At 38.2% G+C, this 19,410-nt stretch overlaps 2 protein-coding genes across 2 annotated transcripts in view; one reads left to right on the plus strand and one right to left on the minus strand.

Annotated features, from left to right (window-relative positions):
• Positions 1-5,197, plus strand: part of cmasa (cytidine monophosphate N-acetylneuraminic acid synthetase a) — a 7,099-nt gene extending 1,902 nt beyond the window's left edge. The window contains exons 2-8 of the mRNA XM_054601482.1: positions 1-131; positions 299-454; positions 1,712-1,848; positions 1,992-2,086; positions 2,711-2,882; positions 2,991-3,156; positions 4,243-5,197. The exon at positions 1-131 is cut by the window's left edge and continues 12 nt beyond it. Coding sequence (XP_054457457.1) covers positions 1-131; positions 299-454; positions 1,712-1,848; positions 1,992-2,086; positions 2,711-2,882; positions 2,991-3,156; positions 4,243-4,457 — 1,072 coding nt within the window. The 3' untranslated portion in view covers positions 4,458-5,197. The remainder of the gene's footprint in view (positions 132-298; positions 455-1,711; positions 1,849-1,991; positions 2,087-2,710; positions 2,883-2,990; positions 3,157-4,242) is intronic.
• A 186-nt stretch (positions 5,198-5,383) lies between these two features.
• LOC129093845 (zinc-binding protein A33) lies at positions 5,384-12,728 on the minus strand. The gene is made up of 13 exons (XM_054601968.1): positions 12,588-12,728; positions 11,434-11,526; positions 9,336-9,440; positions 9,019-9,114; positions 8,322-8,555; positions 8,093-8,240; positions 7,902-7,946; positions 7,604-7,630; positions 7,454-7,518; positions 7,029-7,139; positions 6,160-6,278; positions 5,625-5,721; positions 5,384-5,536 (listed from the first exon to the last, which is right to left on the minus strand). The coding sequence occupies exons 1-13, from the start codon at positions 12,726-12,728 to the stop codon at positions 5,384-5,386; spliced, it is 1,434 nt and encodes a 477-aa protein (XP_054457943.1).
• Positions 12,729-19,410: the final 6,682 nt, after the last annotated feature.

The raw sequence follows: 19,410 nt of genomic DNA on the forward strand, positions 1-19,410 counted from the left end.
GACTGACCATGACGACATCGAGAAGGTGGCAAAAGCCTATGGCGCCGAGGTGCACCGCAGGAGTCCCGAAGTCTCCAAAGACTCTTCCTCTTCCTTGGACACCATCAGAGAGTTTGTCAGGCTCCACCCAGGTATGTACACCACACCAGGATGTCTACGTCTAACCTGTTATGTCACATCAGGCCCAGCCGGTGTACTAATACGTGGCACGGCGTGTTTGATCAGTGACATAAGGGCACCGTCGGGCCTCGGAGAAGATTATAATGCACACAAATTTGTTGACTTTTTGTTTCCACAGAGATAACTGTGGTGTGTCACATCCAGGCTACTTCCCCGTGTCTCCACCCGTTCCATTTGGCGGAGGCCGTGGAGATGATCACGGAAAAGGGCTTCGATTCGGTCTTCTCCGTGGTCAGGTCTCACCAGTTTCGCTGGAAGGAGGTCAAGAAAGGATGTAAGCGGGGAAAAAAAAAAAAAAAAAAAAATAATAGTCCCACCTTTTTTTTTCACAGCACAAAAATTCATCTGCAAACTCACTTTATCTTATTTTCTGTTTTTGTTTTTGCATCACATCAGGATTATTTAGTTTTACAGTAGTAAAAGCAAATTTGTCTCGGGTCATTTAGTAATTTAACTGATTGTTCTGGACAGCATTTTTACCGGGATATGCTCTGTAGTAGAGGCAAAGATACCTGTGTGTGAAAACACACAGACATGAAACACTTCTTGATATCATTCAGAGTGGCTTACACCACCCAAGGATATCATTATCTCTGACCTCCATCGCTTATCAACATATATTGTGTTTATAAATCCTCCTTAGAAATCATTGACAAAAAAAGGCACCTCAGAACTCGCCTGAGAATCCTCACGTTTTTCAGTTCTCCTCACTATCAAAGTAATCCAGTGATAGCTGTCTATCTAATTTTGCATACCTTTGATGGCACCAATTGGCCAAAAAGTAACCAAATATAGGCTAATAATTGGGCTTAAAAGACAACAGTATGTACCTGTAACTGACATTTAAAAACCACATTAGATGAGCTTCTTCAGGATTTTGTTGTCTGGGGAAAAAAAAGGAATATTATTAATATATGTCTGAGCTTTTATTTGTGAATTAAGTATTTCTCAAAGCAATCCAAAACTGTGACGTGTCTTCCTTGTTAAAATCTCTTCCTTGTTAAAATCTCTTCCTTGTTTAACTCTTCTAACTTGCTGAGCCACTGTGTGTAATCTTTTTGTTTTTTCAACGTGGCAGTTCAACGTGGCAGAACCTCTGCAAATACTGCTGTCATTGTGGTTGAAGGGAGTTTTTTATTTTGATTCCCGGAGCAACCTGTTGCACCAGGTCCCGTCATTCAAAATATTTGGCTTGCCTCCAAATGGTTATTCAAGTTTCGCTCGTTAGATTCACTGTCGTGATACTTATTAAAGAAAGAAAACTCATCGAGGTACACAGAAAAAAATCATATATATAAGTAAATGTTGGATTACAAGTTTGCAGCTGTCATTGTATTTATGTAAACATCAATCTACACATTTAGGATCATTTTTTACAAGGGAAAATTCAACATAGAAATTTAGATGTTTTGTCTTTCTCACATCGTATTCTACATTGTCTCACATCGCTCTTGCATTTTGCAACATATTTACACTCATACTGATATAGAAAGGACCTTTTTTTTTAACCCTTACCCTGCATTCCTTCTAGCTGGTGAGATTACCAAGCCCTTCAATCTGGACCCGTCCAAACGTCCGCGCCGTCAGGACTGGGATGGAGAGCTGTGTGAGAACGGATCGTTTTACTGCAGCACTATAAAGTCCCTGGACGAAACCGGAAATACTCAGGTAATTGACATGTGACCAATGGTGACTAGGATTTAATGCTGGTAATACACAGCTGTAACTTACCTTCTTCCCCAATTTCATTTTACTCTAGTTTGTGTGCCCAAACGTTTTTATGTTCTACATTTCCACCTCCTTCTCTCCAGGGCAATAAGGTGGTGTACTACGAGATGCTGCCAGAGTACAGCGTGGACATCGATGTGGACATCGACTGGCCTGTTGCAGAACAGAGGGTTCTCCGGTGAGATGCACACTAGTGTTGGGAGGAGATTGATATATATATTATATATATATATATATATATATATACGCAAATTGTTTTTTTTTTCTGGGGGGTGATTTTTGTCTTTTTATTGGTCTGCCTTTTTGAGAATTTAACTCTGTATATAACTACCCTGGTAAAGGCAATTCAAAGCGTGCACAAATAGTAACTGTTATAAATACAGCATATTTACACTACAGAAAATGATTCGTGGTGGAGGGACAATCAGAAAATGGGGACAGATATTGTAATTTTTCATTTTGCAGAAAAGGGTTCTTCTTTCTTTTTTAGAGAAGGCAGGAGAAGAACTTTTCTTTCATCTTACCAAAATATATATATTTTTATTATTTCAGCCTTCCATTGTGAGATTATGTAAAAACAAAAGGTTTAATTGAAAATTACAATTGAAATGGATCTCGTATTATTTCTTCACCCCAGTTATTTTTTTTAGCATTAGAGTTTGTTTGCTAATTTATGGAATTTCACAGATTTTGCAAAGTATACTTTCCTCCTCATCTTTCACCCAAAGGTCTAGATTTTGGTCGGATCTGAGTCGATCATTTATTTTCCTCCTCTTTATCCAACCTGTGCTTCTTTCTTCAGGTATGGCTACTTCGGTCGGGCCACGCCAGAGGTGGTTCGCCTGATGTTCTGCAACGTTTCCGGATGTTTAACGGAAGGAAGGATCTTCCTGTCCGTGTCCGGAGAGGAGATGGTGTCTATTAATACCAGAGACACCATGGGCATCCGCATGCTGCAGAAAGAAGAAATGGAGGTTAGAACTTGACGAAACTTTGAAAAAAAAAAAAAAAAAAAAAAAAAGCTCCTGTGAGTTGGCTCATGTCGCGTGACCACACACTACCTTCTCTCTTGGCTCCACCAGGTCGTGCTGCTGACGTCCGACTTGGACCCCGTGTCCCAGTTGTTGGCTGACAAATTGGCCAAGAGGACAGGCTGCAAGGTCATGCAGGTGGGAGAGGAGCCGCTGAATGATCTGAAGCCGTTGGTGGAGCAGAAGAACCTGGGTTGGAAGGATGTGGCATACATGGGTAAGACAGCTGTGCCTTTTTAAGTAATTTAAAAAAAAAAAAAAGTGCATAGTTAATTTTCAGAAAACTCACTCCCAAAATGTTTTGATTATTGTTGTTTATATTTATGTTGTTTATTTAATCTGCACACGAAAACAAAATCAGAGAAGCAGATTATTTTATAGCGAGCTCCTCCACAAGAAATATTACATTTTCTATGTTCTGCAAATCTGCTAAAAATCTGTTAAAAAAATAATTATATTGCAGAGGAAGCTAGGTATTATTCCGAGAAAAAACTTCCTCTTACTCAGAGTTCATCCTTACCATAGTAACACTGTTTTTGGAGCAACAAAATGCAGACAACTGGAGTTACTATTGAAATAGATTTTTTTTATATATATATGTAAATTTTCCGCTTAAATTTCAGAGAATATCCACGTTTTCTTTTGTAAATTTGTGGCTTCATAATCTTGCAAATTTGTGAGTTTTTCAAAGAATGTCTAAGTTTTTTTTCTCATAAATGTATGAGTATAATCTCAAAAATAGGCAATTTTTTTTCTCGTAAATATATGCCACTTTAATCTCAGATAATAATAATTTATTCTCATGAATTTACGAATTAAGTGATGGATTTTCTCTGAATATTGCCTCTTTGCCCGGCTCTGTAATATTTTGCCTATTAGATCTCAGATTGTTTTTTGTAGATTTATGACTTCATAATCTTGCAAATTTGTGAATTTTTTAAAGAATGTCAAAATAATTTTCTCATAAATTTATGATTTAATAATCTCCAAAATTGCCAAATTATTTTGCGTAAATTTGCAATTTAATAAACTCAGATAATATCCAATCTATTCAAATTAATTTAAAAATCAAATCAAGTCTATTGCCCCTTCGCCTGGCTATAAAATATTTTTTTCAACCTAAAATGGCCCTAATTATTTTTTGGATTGCAAGCATAAACTAGTGCCACCTAGTGGCGTGGATTTATTTTGATCCTCATGCAACAAGCCTTCAGTGTTTGTTCTGGTAAATGACACGATGTGTTAATAATCAGTCTTTTATATTCATATGTGATGATCATTTCTCCGTCTTGCCTCCTCTCAGGTTGCGACAAACAGGATGTCAACTGTCTGAACCTGGCGGGTTTAAGTGCAGTGCCGAGAGATGCCCCGAAGGTCGCCATTAATGCTACGAAGTACACCTGCCACAATGCTGGAGGAATGGGAGCCGTGAGGGAGTTTGCTGAGCACATCCTCCTTTTAAAAGAAAAAGCGAAGTCGCAGATGGAGCAGCACCGCATCAACCGCAACAACTTTTAATTCTGAATGTAAATCAACAGAAAAGGCTTTAGGGGTGCAGTTAGTGCACAAATGATAGTATCAAATCTGATTTTAGAGTTAGAAGTCAAATTATCAACCCTGTTTATCAAGTCTCACTTTTGTTGTCTACAAGAAATTTTGATTATTATGCATGCTCTTTAAGAACTTTTTCAGAAAAGGATTATTAGTCATACTGTGAAAATTACATCAGAATCAGGAGTCATCCAATTTTTCTTCTTCTTTCAATTCCACCAAATATATGCACCTAAATATTTGAAGATATTATGTTATGAAAAATAAATGTTTTTATTTGTTAATATTATAAACCAAGTTGAATGTTGAATGTTCTTCAATCTGTGAGTTTTTTCTGTGCTCTTTATACATGTTGACATCACATCTTGGCAAAAACTGATTGGCCGTGTCATGTTGTGTGTAACCCATTGTTTATTTTTAAACATGGCAGTGAAGAAATAACCATAATGGGGACTTCCTATTTCTCTACAAATCAGGAAGTTAAACAGGAAAATGCAACTACTACTTTAACTGGATTTTAAATTGTTTCTCATCATCAGCTAATCTGTTTATTTTCTGGATGAATCAATGAACAGTTTAGATATTAAAATGTCTTTAAATAGTCAAATATGTCTTTCACAATTTCCTCTAAAGCTCAATATGGAAATAATGAGCACAGTCACTGCAAGAATAATACGATTGTTTTTAATAAATGATCAGAAAATCAATTAAAATACAATTGTCTCACCTGTTTTTATAAACTATTCACAGTCAGACAACAAGAGAACGTTTTAAGAAGCCAACAAAGAGTATTTATGTCACAGAAAATATGAACAGGGTTTTTTTTTTTTAAATAGGGCAATTAAGTTCAAAGAAGATGAAGAAGAAACGCATAACTTCCAGGTGTTGTTCTGTCACTCTGTCATGTTTACTGGAGTGATAATTAGTGGCCCGTCGTTCTTCCCCGATTTATTAGTACAAGGGCTGAAGAACGGGAAGATGCATTCACTGAAAGTGTCATTGAAAGTGTAGATGTGAATTTTAGCATCAACGTTGTAGAAAGACACCTGCAGAGAGGACACACAGTATTTAAAGAACACTTCAATTGGTAGAACACAAATTAAGTCAATGTTAAATGCGTTTCCCATACTGCACCTGTCCTTTCTCAAAGTCCACAAATATCCCGATCCTATTTGGTCGGCGGTTCAGATGGACGTCGGTGGAGGGTTCACTGCGAAAGGTGTACTTTTTCCTGGGGATGGTTGATAAACAGAAAGGAAAAGAAGAGAAAAAAGACATTTAAATGAAAGGAAAAGCAGAAGAAAGTTGAATATTAAAACCATTTCCTCTAACACATCCATCCATCTATCTATCTATCCATCCATCTATCTATCTATCTATCTATCTCTGCATCTCTTTATTTATCTACACAGTATTTATAAAGCACCAAAAAAACAAAAACATACAAATCTGACTTTCTACAATATTCTAAAGGATTCCATGCCAACATTTCTAAAATATGCTGATTCATATGACTTTTTGGCCACTTGAGGGCAGCAGAACAAATTGCAGGTCACTTTTAGCTCCGTTTTTGGTCTCCACCAACCTTTTTAGGGAATTATGTGGCTGTTTAGCTGCTAAATGCTCGACTATGTTCACTAGCTAACCAATAACTTTGTCTGTTACTCACTTGTCCCTCAGACTGAGGAACCAGTATCCGTTGCTAGGGGTAACTTCAATCTTCCCCTTCCTGTTGATTGATTGTTTGGCCACTCCAAGATCCCAGTCTGTCTTCCTGCCCACCTCCACCTGATCACAGGAAGTAGGACATTAATATACAATCAGACACTGGAACATATAAAAGGTTGGAAGGACATGAGTGTAAACATTTGATTGCAAAATTATTATATGAAATAAATATTTTGTGATCACAATATAATAAACATTAATTTTCATGTGATCACCAATATTTACTTTATAATCACATCACAACTGTCTGACATTATGTTCAGTTGACAAAATTGTTATTTCCTATAATACATTTTTTTTTGAGTGTGTAGAAATAATACTGTAGTTAAGTCAACATTACAAGAAATAAGTCAAAGTGTTTATTTCAATATTACATTGTTACTTTCAATATTACATGACGAGAAAAAAATATTATTGTGTTACGATAAAAAATCTTACTTCTTGTAATCACAAGACAAAACTATTCAGGAATTAAATAAATATAATTTAAGTGGGTAAACCACAGGTAAAATGTTGTTTTTGTTTATTTCATGCACTGCTCAATTTTTAGCTCTTTCTCTATTTTAGATTTAATAATATGTCTCTTTTCAGACTAGTGGAAACATTTCGCATCTGAGGAATTCTGAACAAAAGTTAGCATTAGAGAGTTAGCATTAGACAACGAATTGTAATACGAAAAACAATCGGCTTAACATAAGAAAAGCAGCTGAGAAACGTCATATTAATATCTATTAGTTCCATTTTTATCCTATTCAGCTGTAGTGTCTCCCCTTAAATCCATATCATCTCTATGCCAAATAATACTCTCACCTCCCAGTAGTGTCTCCCAGAGGAGATCGCCTCCCTCCCTATGACACAGACGACTCTGTCAAACCTCTCTGGATTATCTGGAAGCATCTGGTGTCGCTCTCCACACCTCACCTGCAGAGGAACAGAGAGTTAATCAATACCGAACTTTATAGGCACAACACTATTACTGTTGTATACGTTTTATAAAATTATTATTGTAATACAAATCTCCTATGTGATTTTAGCAAACATGGAAAAAAGGCAACTGTATGGACAATTTAGCCAACCAAAAAACCAATAACATACCAAGATTTAAGATCTTTTTGACGAATTTTCAAGATTGTAAAGAAATTTTTCGTGGGTTTTTGATTGCAAAATTGAAATTCACAAATGCAACTCTGAATGATTCATTACTCTATAATATAATTATTTAACAGGCGTCTCACACTCTTCATGTCCTCTGACAGAATCAGTCTGGGATGAGCAGTGTTGCAGTCCAGAGTCACGTCCACTGTGTTGAAGGAAGAAGAAAAACTGTAAATAACTTAATATATTTAATCACGTCTGCAACATGTGTCTATAATACTGCTGTGTACCTGCATACTCCTCAATCCTCCTCATCCCTGCAGAAAAAAAACAGAATAAAATGTTGGAAAAATACATGTTTAATGTACTGTTTGGATTTATATAATTAACCTATTTAAGGTGGAATGCTCACATCAATATGTGGAGTAAACTGTGTATGTTTAACCTTTAAAGGTAGGATGGAGGGCGTCACTCACTGGTTTGTATTTGGAATATTTAAGGTGGACGGCAGGTATCATTCACTGGTTTATGTACTGTATAAGCCTTTATGTTTAACCAATTTAAGGTGGATTAGGAGTGGACACTCACTGGGCTGAGATCGGGCCGGACTGGTCGTCTCTGAGGCAGGAAAACCTGGAGAGGAACAGTAAGGAGATGAGCTTACTAAACTCTACCACCAGAGGGCAGTAATTCAGTTTCTTTTGACTCTCGGTTCTCATCTCCATTGTTTTTCATCTTTGGAAACAAACCTTTTTCTATTTTTTTTGCATTCAACCCACCTGTTTCTGCGATGATCAGCAGCTCTTCCTGGAACTTCTCCACCAGAGCTGCCAGCGACCTGTAGATGGTCCCTGTTCCAAGGTCAGAGTTCACCGACACCCCTGTCCAGTCTCTGGCGTGTGGAGGACTGGAGTGGATGGGGAAAGTCTGGAAAGTAGATGAAAATAGATTAAAAAAAAACTTAGTATAACAGTCAGTATATCACAGCCTCATTAGATCCTCACCAACCTGGACACAGTGCATGTAGTCATCTGATTGGCCGAGCTCGACGAGGGCGCTTTCCCTACTCCGCAGTTCTTCGACCTCCAGCTCCAGCTGTCGTATGAGGGCGTCGGCCTGGAGCATGGCCGCCCTCCGGCTCATATCCATCACCTCCATCAGCTCCGTCTGGGAGTGCTCGATGGCAGACACCAGCTCAGAAAACAGGCAAACGCTGCCCGCCATCTCTCGCTCCACCGCCAACTGAGGAATAAATAAGTCTGTGATGTAATTATTACTAGCTGCACTGACGTTCCCTTGTTCCCCCCAGAAGTCTGATAAATAAACAGTTTGGTGAAAGCCTAAAAAATTGGAAAGTTCTCCAAAAGTTAGGAATAAATATGAAATTGTAAAACACTGATTCCCAAAACGTGTTAAAAAAAAAAAATACTCTAAATAAGGGAAAGAACATTAACAATTTAAAGTAGATTTTACACGCAAGGTACCACCCTTAAAATCCCTTCAAACCAATGAACCATAAATTATATTAAATACATTTAATTTAATTTAATTAATCTATCTTATTTAATTTAATTTAATTTAATTTAATTTAATTTAATTTGATTTGACTTGATTTGATTTAATTTAATTGTTAAATCAATTATAATACAATATATACTAAACTAAGTTTGGTGCCAATATGTTTAAACACTGATGTTTGTTTTACCTCCAGCTCAGTCGCTGACAGCCTGATCTCCTCGATCTTCCTGATTCTTTCTCTGATCATCACCTGGACCTCCTGCTCCGACACACTCAGCTGGTCCTGCACACACACACACACACACACACACACACACACACACACACACACACACACACACACACACACACACACAACACACACACGAAAAACATTTTGTTTTTTGTATGTGGTTTAACTAAACCTGCTTTGTATCAGCTTGTGCTTTGTTGTTGTTGTTACTATAGAAGTAAACTCCCCAAAGTTTGTGTTATTCACTTCAAACATCATTCTGGTTTTCCCACCTTGGTTTCCATCCATTCGGCTTCCAGAGTCACTGTGTCGTGGCCTTGATGGTCTTTGGTCTCACATTCAGGACAGATACATACTCGATCAGTCTTACAGTAAATCTGAAATCAGTGAGAGAGTGTTGGAGTGTCGAGCCTTAAATCAGTCATGAAAATATCAACATCTGCATGTTTTCAACCACTCCTCTTGTTCCTCAACAAGCACAATTTAAATCAATGACATATATTAGTTTACAATGTAGGCAAAAGCACCGTACCACTATCCCTCTGTGGTGGATCTGACAGACAGGGAGCCTAGAGCTGCTTGCAGCCCCACTCACGGTGAACCTTCTCCGGCCTTTTGGGCGACAGTAAGGTTGAGGAGGCGGAGCAGGAAGTCCGGACGGGTTCGTCATGGCAGCGATCGGACTTTGGTTCGGTACCGAAGAAGCCAGTAAGGTTGTGACTGCTGGCATCAGAATGGACTCACCTTTCATGGAAGAAGATACAGCAATTGAAAGATAATATTGAGGAACTTTAACATTTTTTTTTGCAATATTGGTGGGTGAGTTAGTTGGTAGACCACTTAAGTCAGAATTAAATATCCCAACAACAATTAAACAGATTGCTATCAAATTCCCACAGATATTTAGTTGCATGTTAACATACTAAACTTAGACGGTGAGCATGGAAAGCATACCTGCTAATTGGGGTATGATTAAAAGAAGGGTGACGGAGGGGTGGGATAGGAAAAAGGGCAAAATCGACCCTTGGTTTAGCCCCGCCCCCTGCTGCTACTCCTTCAAGCTATCAGATCTACGTTACCATGGAGCCCACACTGTCACTAACTGCACTCTCTGACAAAACGTCTCATCCTTTTTATTTTTTTTGCCTTGTTTAAAATCTCTCCAACATACCTCTACTTTTCTAAGAATAAAAATTTCAAACAATGGTCATTTTATTATTTAAGACAAAATAAGATATAATAAATGTTCACAGAGGAGTACATGAAGGCATCCCTTGCTTGACGTAAAATGCCTGATTCTTCATCACCTAGTTGGATATATCAGAGTTTGTTCGTGTAACTGTATGTATAAATCTTTATAGATATATATTGACTTGTAATGATAAAGTGTGTGTGAAACATGTAATGGCAAATTTTAGGTTTTAGTTATACTGTGTGAATTACACTTGTGTGCTTGAAGTTATTCTGTTATTCTGTGTATAGGATTTATGTCTTCAGGCCAGGTGCAGGGTGGTAAACGGGTAAGTGAATGATAAGGGCGGCTGTGGCGTAGTGGAGAGCAAGGTAGTTCTCCAATCAGAGGGTCGGTGGTTCGATACCCGGCTTCGGCAGTCGATGTGTCCTTGGGCAAGACACTTAACCCCAAGTTGCTCCTGAAGGCTTGCCATCGGTGTGGACTGGATGTTGCATGAATGTTAGTTAGAGTCTGATGGTGGCACCTTGCATGGTAGCCTGTCATCAGTGTGTGAATGGGTGAATGATATGTAATATACTACTGATTGTAAGTCGCTTTGGATAAAAGCGTCTGCTAAATGACTGTAATGTAATGTAAACACCTCTGTACAAAAGGTGGTCTTGTTCCCCCTCTGACCTTCACGCTCCCCTCTATTATTATCTAGTATTGCCAGTGCATACTTTGTCAGTGCATACTTTGTTGTACTCTGTGTGATCCTGTAAACTTCTGCCTCTTTCTAATTAGAAATAAAATACTACAAAGACACTCTTTGTCATCTGATTGTATTTCAACGCTCACTTTGGACTCATCTCAGTCAGTATTAGTATAGTATTATTTGTTTCCACAACAAACATTCATTGTTTTTGTCTATTTTCATGAAGCCAGGAGACTAATATTGATTGATTGACATCTAACATTTGCTCAAACCGTTGTAGGCTAAACCCTATTTCACCTGTCTTACTTTGAGTCTCACAGGGTATCGCCATTGATGCTTTTAGTATAGTTCGAGGCAGCTTCTTCTTCAATTCTTCAATTAAATCATCTGGTATGCCTCCTTCTCTTCCTCCTCCTACTCGTCCTCCTCCTGCTCCTCCTCCTCTTCCCCCTCTCTTCTCCATCCCCCCTTCTGTCATCGCCTTGAACTGATCGGTAATCTCTCGCAGCGTCCTGTTGATCTGGAGCTCTGGTCGCTTCTGGAAGGACTTCTTACACAGAGGACACTGATAAACCTGGGAGAGGATGGAAAAATGGATGAGAGGAGACAAAAAAACGAACCAAAGACGATAATAAAGTTGGAGAAAAAGATGGAAACATGGCAGACAGAAAACTGGAATTACTGCTTCATGGTTGTATGCCAATCATTCAAGTTTAAGTTTACATCCATATCTTTCCAAAGTGTCATCACTACATCATTTTATCCTTTTAGACATTTGTGTGAAATTGTCATGATTAGAACATTGTGATTTGTGAGGTACCAGTGATCTTTGACATCAAAAATAGAATCACTTAATCCTTAAATCCAAGTGGAGGCATGTGTCAAATTTTAAGAAATTCCCTCCGGGCGTTCCTGAGACATTAACGAGAATAGGCCGGATAGATGGACAAAGCGTACATTAACCATTGTTCAGTTGAATCCCCTCAAAACTCTTCCAAACATCTGGATGAAAAAATATTCCATCTGCTTAATGATTATTTATTTTTTTATTTAACCCATTTCTCAAGTTTCCAAGTGACTCTGTTTCTAAATAAAAACAAAGATGGCCGCCAGGAACTGGTCGGTTGTTGGTTTTACAGAATCTTCAAAGAGGAGTCTTTTTTTTCACAAACAGCGCAGGCTAATTATGTCGCAAAGAAAACAATGGTAACCGCTGTGACCACAATTGTATGCTAGTAAACGATCGGCACAAATTGAGGCTACTATGGTAAGATGAGGTTACACCTCACATAATTGGTGTAACCAATTGGTGTAACCAATTATGTGAGGTGTTTATATCGCAAATACAGGCTATAAACAAGAAACACAAAGACAATGCACACAAGAACAAGAACGTATGAAACAAAGGAAGGAAAGAAGAAGACAGACACTAGTGAGAGAAGGAAACATAGTCTTAGTTCAAACTAAGGGAACAGAAGAAGGAGGAATGAAAGGGAGGAAAACAATGGGCGGGCAAGAACAGAGGGGAGGAAAGAAGAAAGGAGGGAAAGACAGAAAGACAAAGAAGTGGAAGATAAGTGAATATAAGATTCATACATATCTGGAATGACTTCCATGCGTCTCACACTCACGGACCTTAGACCCGTCCCAGTATCTGCTGATGCAGGCCATGCAGAAGCTGTGTCCGCACGGCGTGGACGAAGGGTTGGTGAACACATCGAGGCAGATTGAGCACAGGAACTGCTCGTCTGACAGAAAGCTTCCACATAACGACATCCTGTGGACAAAGATAAAGTAATATACAGTTGAATCGATACAGACAAGTCAGACACAAGTTAAAACTAAAGCATGTTGTGTTTTGAAAAAGGGTTTGACAGAGTTTAGACGTAGGAAATTGTAAATATTACTCTGATATTGCTTCCCCATTTAGGTTGTTCCCAATTGTTCTGGTTACTGTATTCCCCTGCTTTTGGCCTTAAGAGGCTGAAGACTAATTTCATCTGCACTTTATCATGTTTTCTCCACTGGTAGGACATCCTAGTGGGCACTTCGTCACCTTTTCTCCACTGGATTGATATCCTGGAGGGCACTTTATCATGTGTTCTTCCATGGAAAGGAACCCTAGAAGCCACTTCTTCACATTTTATCCACTATAAGGACATCCAAGAGGGCACATTGTCATGTTTTATCTACCATAGGTGCATCTAAGAAGGCACTTTTGCTATTGTTTTTGCCCCTGGTCTTTCTTCAAGCAAGACCAGGCAGCAAACTCAAGGTCTGAAAAGTGGAGCCAATGTTGAAGTTCCTTATACCTGCATTCTTTCTAATGGCCACCAGGGGGCAACTCCTCTGGTTGCAAAAAAGAAGTCTGGTTGTATAGAAGTCTATGAGAAAATGACTCTCTCTACTTCTCACTTGATTTATTCCCTCAGTAAACATTGTGAACATGAGTTTAAGTCTCAGTCTTTAGTTTGAAGTCTTCTTCAATACAGCATGATGTTCATTTAGTAAATTATGGTCCCATTTAGGGTCAAATAGACCATAAAGAGTAGTATGCTTTAAGGAGGGCTACCTTGGGACCGACAGGTTGCTACCACAGCATTGTCCAGTCTGGGAGTTGTCCATGATTTCATTTTACAACTTTGACAGTGGGCTTTCATTTAATAACAGTTAATTCTAACATTTTCATTGCCTTCTGACTTTTTGTTTTCCCAATGTTCGGTCGTATTTAACTCCATTCTCGGTACATAACGTAATTTGGAACAAGCAAAGCAATCAAAACAAAGTAGTAATGTTAAAATGTAGGGTGGTTTGTGTGTCTTAGATTGAAAGGAAGGCAGTCTTAATGGAAGGAATGCCTAAATTCTGAGAGATAAATGGAAACATTCTGTAACACTCACACAAATCACATCTGTCATCACAAATCAGATTAGGATTGTCAGAAATTTTAGGAATGAAGTGGGGCAACATTCTGTCATGTTTTATCACATTAAGCACTTTTCTTTTGTACTTGAAGTGTTAGATTAAGTGTTGAACTACTTTTGAACACATTTTAAATACCAAAGTTTGAGATTAATTAATTGTAAAAGCAGTTAAAAAAAATACTGGGTTATTTTATCAGACGCTGGTTTGAGCCCACTGGATCATTTAGTTAGATTATTTCCACGGTGCTGGTTATTTTTTGTGCAGCCCAGATGCTCGGTTGGTGTCGGTCATTCTCAGTGAATCAATACAGAAAAAAACTATCACATAGGCTGAGTCACTTCAACCCAGCTGCTGGATTATCTGCGGGCGGCAGAAAGCCACGAATCGGCATACAAGACTACTATAACCACCAGATTCCATTATTTTATGACTTACTGGTATGCGATTTGTTTTGAAGACTAAGTTTGGCATATGTCGGGGAGCATTAGACCCCCTACGGCTCTTCGTTAAATAGTAAGATAACAAACGTTAGTGGTTAGCCCTCAGTCGGAAACGTAACGGCAAAAGTCAATACAATATATCAGATACATACGATTATAATTTAAACAAATGTAAACTAATGTCATCTGTCCCTACAAAACTTAAAGCATACCAGAGTGAGCACTCCCACAAATAATTTGAATGCAAAGTTGCTAAATTCTATTTCATACTATTGTGGGTTGATCTATCTGGAGTTAATACGTCAAAAAGCTTAAAAATACACAAAGGCAGGCTGCATTTACAAAGATAGAACAATCCATATGCAATAGGTGTGATTAAATAACCATAAAAGTGTGTTATAAAGTATTTAGACATCATTCTTGCATCTTTTTAACTTGGTCAAAATGTATTAGATTAACAATAAAGACTTTAACACAAACAGCCCTCAAACATGGTTTGTAAAGGCTAAAAAAAAGTGTGTACTTAAAAACGTTTCCTCCTGATAAAGGAAACCACATGGTACATTCCAAAATCACTTCTCCTGTAAGTCCTCCCGTAACATGGAAACCTGTAAGTTTGAGCGTCAATCCCCTTAAGGGAATTGGCTTGCAGCTAACACATCACAAAGGTGAAACATCAAGCTATTGAAAGACTACAGCATACAGAACATAAACGTCAGTATGTCACTGTAATAGAGAGACACTCCTGTCAACTGACTACAAGCAACAATTACAGCCAAGATGTAATTCAATACAAGAACATGATTCTTGACTGAAGTACACATGTAAATACAGTATGTTGTTACAGACTCTTACTTTGAATTGGGTTCTAAAAACAAGACTTTATCTCACTGCTTAATCTCTTGTTTTTATGTTTTTTTCTGGTTTCCCAGCTAGAATCTTTAAATCGATTCAGTGGGTTTAAACAAAACGACCCCAAACAATCAGTCATTCCATCAATAAGTCCATCAAGACAAACAATATATATATTATTTTTAAGCACAAAGTGCTTTTCTCTGTTTTATGTAAGTGTAATTTGAATATGGCAGTTAATCAGACAAAACAAGACATTAAAATAATTAAGTTAACGATTCAGTTAACAATGCAAATAGTATGACTTTTGATATTTAAGACCGGTAGTGTGACACATGTTGGAAGAGATCAGACTGGTTTCTGTCCCTTGTCAATAAACACTTTTCTTGAGATATAAGCATTAAACATGAAATAAAAGATTAAAGGTTGATACCTTTCCTGTTGGTGGGTCTGATTTTAAAATAGATCCAAAACGCTCCAGAAATGTAGAAACTCGTGTCTCTTGTTTCTTGATCTTTACAGGTCGATCTTGATTAATCACACCCTGACTTATGAAGTGTGTTTGCTTCTCAGACTGTGACATATAAAACGATGTGTGTGTGTGTGTGTGTGGGGGAAAGGAAAATCACACCACGCCCTCTCACCTGTCTATGCTTGGCAGGTAAATGTGGCAGGACTGGTTACGGTACAATTATCTTTGGAGGAAAAATGGTAGCAGACTCAGCCTTTAATTTATTTCCTTTAGTTTCTCTTGCCTCAGGGAGGGTCAAAAAGACTTCCTTTAGCAAATATAAAGAATTACACCTACACAGATTTGGGAGATCTTATCTGACGCGATAAACGTGATCGCTCTACAATGTGTGTGATTATGATTAGTCATAAATGTTTGAGGCTTGATATGAGGAATATAGAACAAAAAGATTCACGCACACTGTCTTCTTCACTTGCATATAGGTATATTTCAGTAACAACATTTCGGTACGTAGACCTTCATCAGGCTAGACCTTCAAATAACCAGTTGGTCTACGTACCGAAACGTTGTTACTGAAATATACCTATATGCAAATGAAGAAGACAGTGTGCGGGAGTTTTTTTGTTCTATATTGTCTACCTAAGCTATTTTTCTACGCACCTGTCGTCCTACTGGAGTGCAAAAGTTTTGCTCTTTTGATATGAACAATAAAATGTACCATATCCAAATTTGTTTATTATTTTTTAATGCACAAAAAACTGCATTAAAGCTGTTCTAATGAGTATCAACAATGGCTGAAATGGGAATCATCACCCAACTCTGTACCTTCTTTCTACAGAGCTTTTTAGCATCTTTCAGCTCATTGTTTTGGCTTTACGGCCCACAAATTTACTGTCAACTCAGAAAAAGGAAGAAGGAAGTATTTGCCTGGTTATCCACCTGCAACACTGAAACCCCAGAAAAATAGCCCTTTGCCTCCAGGGGCTTATTAGCTGTCTTCAGACCAGTAGCTGAGGAGTTGCCAGATTTGAAAAAAATGTCATGGTTTGGCTTTAAATAAGTACGCTTGTCACTTAACCCAACAATGGACACAACGGACATGTTACTCAGTGGCGTAGCATCACATTAAAGAGCCTTGTCAGTAAAAATGACTCAACTTTTGGTGTCGCACAGAACACTTACGCAGGTCCCGAGTGAAAGTCCTGTGTTTGTTTGACCCAACACACATTACAGGATTTCTGGCTTGCCAAGAATCGGTATTTGGTTACTTGGGAGTAAGAACTAACTGGAAAGGAACAATGCCCTATCTTTGCTCCACCCTGCAATTAATTACTGACATTAACCTTTATGACCTTAACTACAGTCTGAACACTGTGCACGGCTCTCCATAGCTGTTTCCCGGAGATGTCATAAAAGAATGAAAGGAGCTTGTGGGAATCTTAGCTTCCTTTCATTGTGTGTGATTTTCTGTAAAGTTGTTTGTTTGCTTTCTCCATGAGTAGGTGTGTTTTGAACAGTCAGGCATCTCGCATTCCTTTCAGCAAATGATGCGCTCTCTCCAAAGAGAGATAAGCCAATTCTCAGACAGCGTGTACCCAAAGAGGATGCTGGTGTTTGTAACAACACATTGTCCTTAATCATGCAATTGATTCAGCTTCTAAGTAATCAAAACCTCGGGCAAATGCAAACAATTTTTCTGGGTAACGTTGACAAAATTGCCCCTGCAAGAAAAGTAGTGACACAGGTCAGTGTTGTAATTGCCTTGCAGTGTAAATGATTTATGTAGTATTGAAGTAGCATAATTTGCTCAGCCTGTAAAGAAACTCTTAATTCCACAGTTTTTATAAAAAAATTTAAATCAACAAATCTCAAAAATAGTTTGAATAAAACTTCTTTCTTGATTAATTTACAGATTTGCCACCTACCTATAATTAAGCAGCCCATTTTCACACCAATGTCAAATATGGCAGCAGTGTGGCCTACACGTCAACATATGACGCTCTATGTGGCCGTGGTTATGGCAGGAATATAGGAGGAAGTGAATTTAAGTAGAACAATGTGCAATAAAGTCCTCATTTGGAGGGGGTTAGGGTGGATGGATGGGTCCAAAAACGTAGGATTTTCCCCCAGGATAAGAGGTTGTTTGTGTCCCCTGTGAAACCAAAAGCTAAAGTTGATTTATTTTGAGTCACGTGACATCACGTACGCAACGTAGCATACTTAACTAAGTATTTTCACGTAAAAATGGAAGTTTATTTTAAAATGACAGTGTATGCATGTAACGAACGGAAGCTAACACGTGGTAAACTGACGTTAGCTGGGTACGTGGAGCGTCATAGTTTGAAGCGTAGGGCCACTGACCAAGCTGACATATCTGGTGAGTTGGGAATGGAAATGTGTTGAATTCTGACTCTTCTGATAATAGTTTATACTATCAATAAAGTATACAGCAGCATGTTATAGAAGTATATGCTTGGTTGTTGTTTTAATCTGCTTGTGATGCAATAGAAGATGTTACTTCAGGTAAATTTCCATCACTGTGATTATCTTCTGATCAGCAGTGCCATTCGTGCTCTTCTTCTTGTACATTCTTCACTGACGCCTCAATGTTGTTTCACAGAAAAAGCTGGTGCACCACAGCAGCGGAGTGAAGGCGGTATACATATCAACGGTTGACCTACACACATTGGCAGATGCCAGGGATGTTTTCTCTCTTGTGTGTAATGACATCTTGATGTTACTGAATGGAACAAGGGCAGGTACATTGAGTTATGTGAATTAGTAAAAAAGGCTGTACATCTAAACTTGATGTAAGTGCAATAAATGTGTTGTTGTTTTTTGGCCATTTGGGGGCATCAAAAACACAAAATTGACGTAAACTTTTGCACTAACTGCACTCCTTGAATAAATATTGTGAAATGTTTGGAAAAACAAAAAAGGGATTTCAAAGAGAAGCAGACAGAAGGGTCTACAAAATGCGTTTGAAGGATATATCAAGGATGTCAAACTGATTCAGTAGCAAAAACAGGTTAAAAGATAAAGATAGAAGCTAAAGTCTAAATATTCCTGTGTAAAAAAAAAGATCACCTGGCGATCAGAACGGTATAGAAAAGCATTAGCATTCATTTGGAGTTGTGTTTATGTCAACCTGATGAATGTAAATCCAAAATTTCCTGTCTTTTAGCTCTGTTTTTGGTCACCACCAACTCTTAAAAGGGAAATATCTGTCTTTAGCTGCTAAATGCTCCACTTTGTTCACCCGTCACTGTGTCTGTATGCTGTTTGCTGCTGAGTAGGTAGTGTACAGTGGGTTTTTAGGACTTTTTCTTTGAAAACAGCTGCAAGTTTTGGGCAAAAATTACGCAATGAGAGCAGTGAGAGTGAACCAAAACAGTAAAGTTGTGACTTGGACAGTTACCCAAAGAGCTTAGCCGCACCTCCAAGCACTTAGAATATTATGTCCCTCCTCAACAACCTGTTTTAACAGCAACATGTGTGCTGCTGAATTAAATTTGCAACTTTCTAAATTCGTCTGAACACACCATTAGTATTTGCCTCTGTTAGTCTAGGGGCATCTTTTGCATCCTTCAAGAGAACTCGTATGTCAAGACATGTGACTGAATGCCATTAACTACTAACACAGCCTTTAGCTACAGCCAAATTAAGATCGTAAAATGTAATCTTTCTAGGTCACTGTACCGGGTCAGGCTCCACAAAAAACACACCCAACTAAACAAAGAGCAATAAAAGACAACATGTATGCTCCTAA

Source organism: Anoplopoma fimbria, chromosome 7 (assembly GCF_027596085.1).
Source record: "Anoplopoma fimbria isolate UVic2021 breed Golden Eagle Sablefish chromosome 7, Afim_UVic_2022, whole genome shotgun sequence".
Taxonomy (NCBI): domain Eukaryota; kingdom Metazoa; phylum Chordata; class Actinopteri; order Perciformes; family Anoplopomatidae; genus Anoplopoma; species Anoplopoma fimbria.

Coding starts and splice junctions, on each gene's coding strand:
- LOC129093845 (XM_054601968.1), bottom strand. CDS start 12,728: ATGTCGTTATGTGGAAGCTTTCTGTCAGACGAGCAGTTCCTGTGCTCA. Junction 7,140..7,453: donor TGTCAGAGGACATGAAGAGT/GTGAGACGCCTG, acceptor GTTCCTCTGCAG/GTGAGGTGTGGAGAGCGACA. Junction 5,722..6,159: donor TTCCTCAGTCTGAGGGACAA/GTGAGTAACAGA, acceptor AACCATCCCCAG/GAAAAAGTACACCTTTCGCA.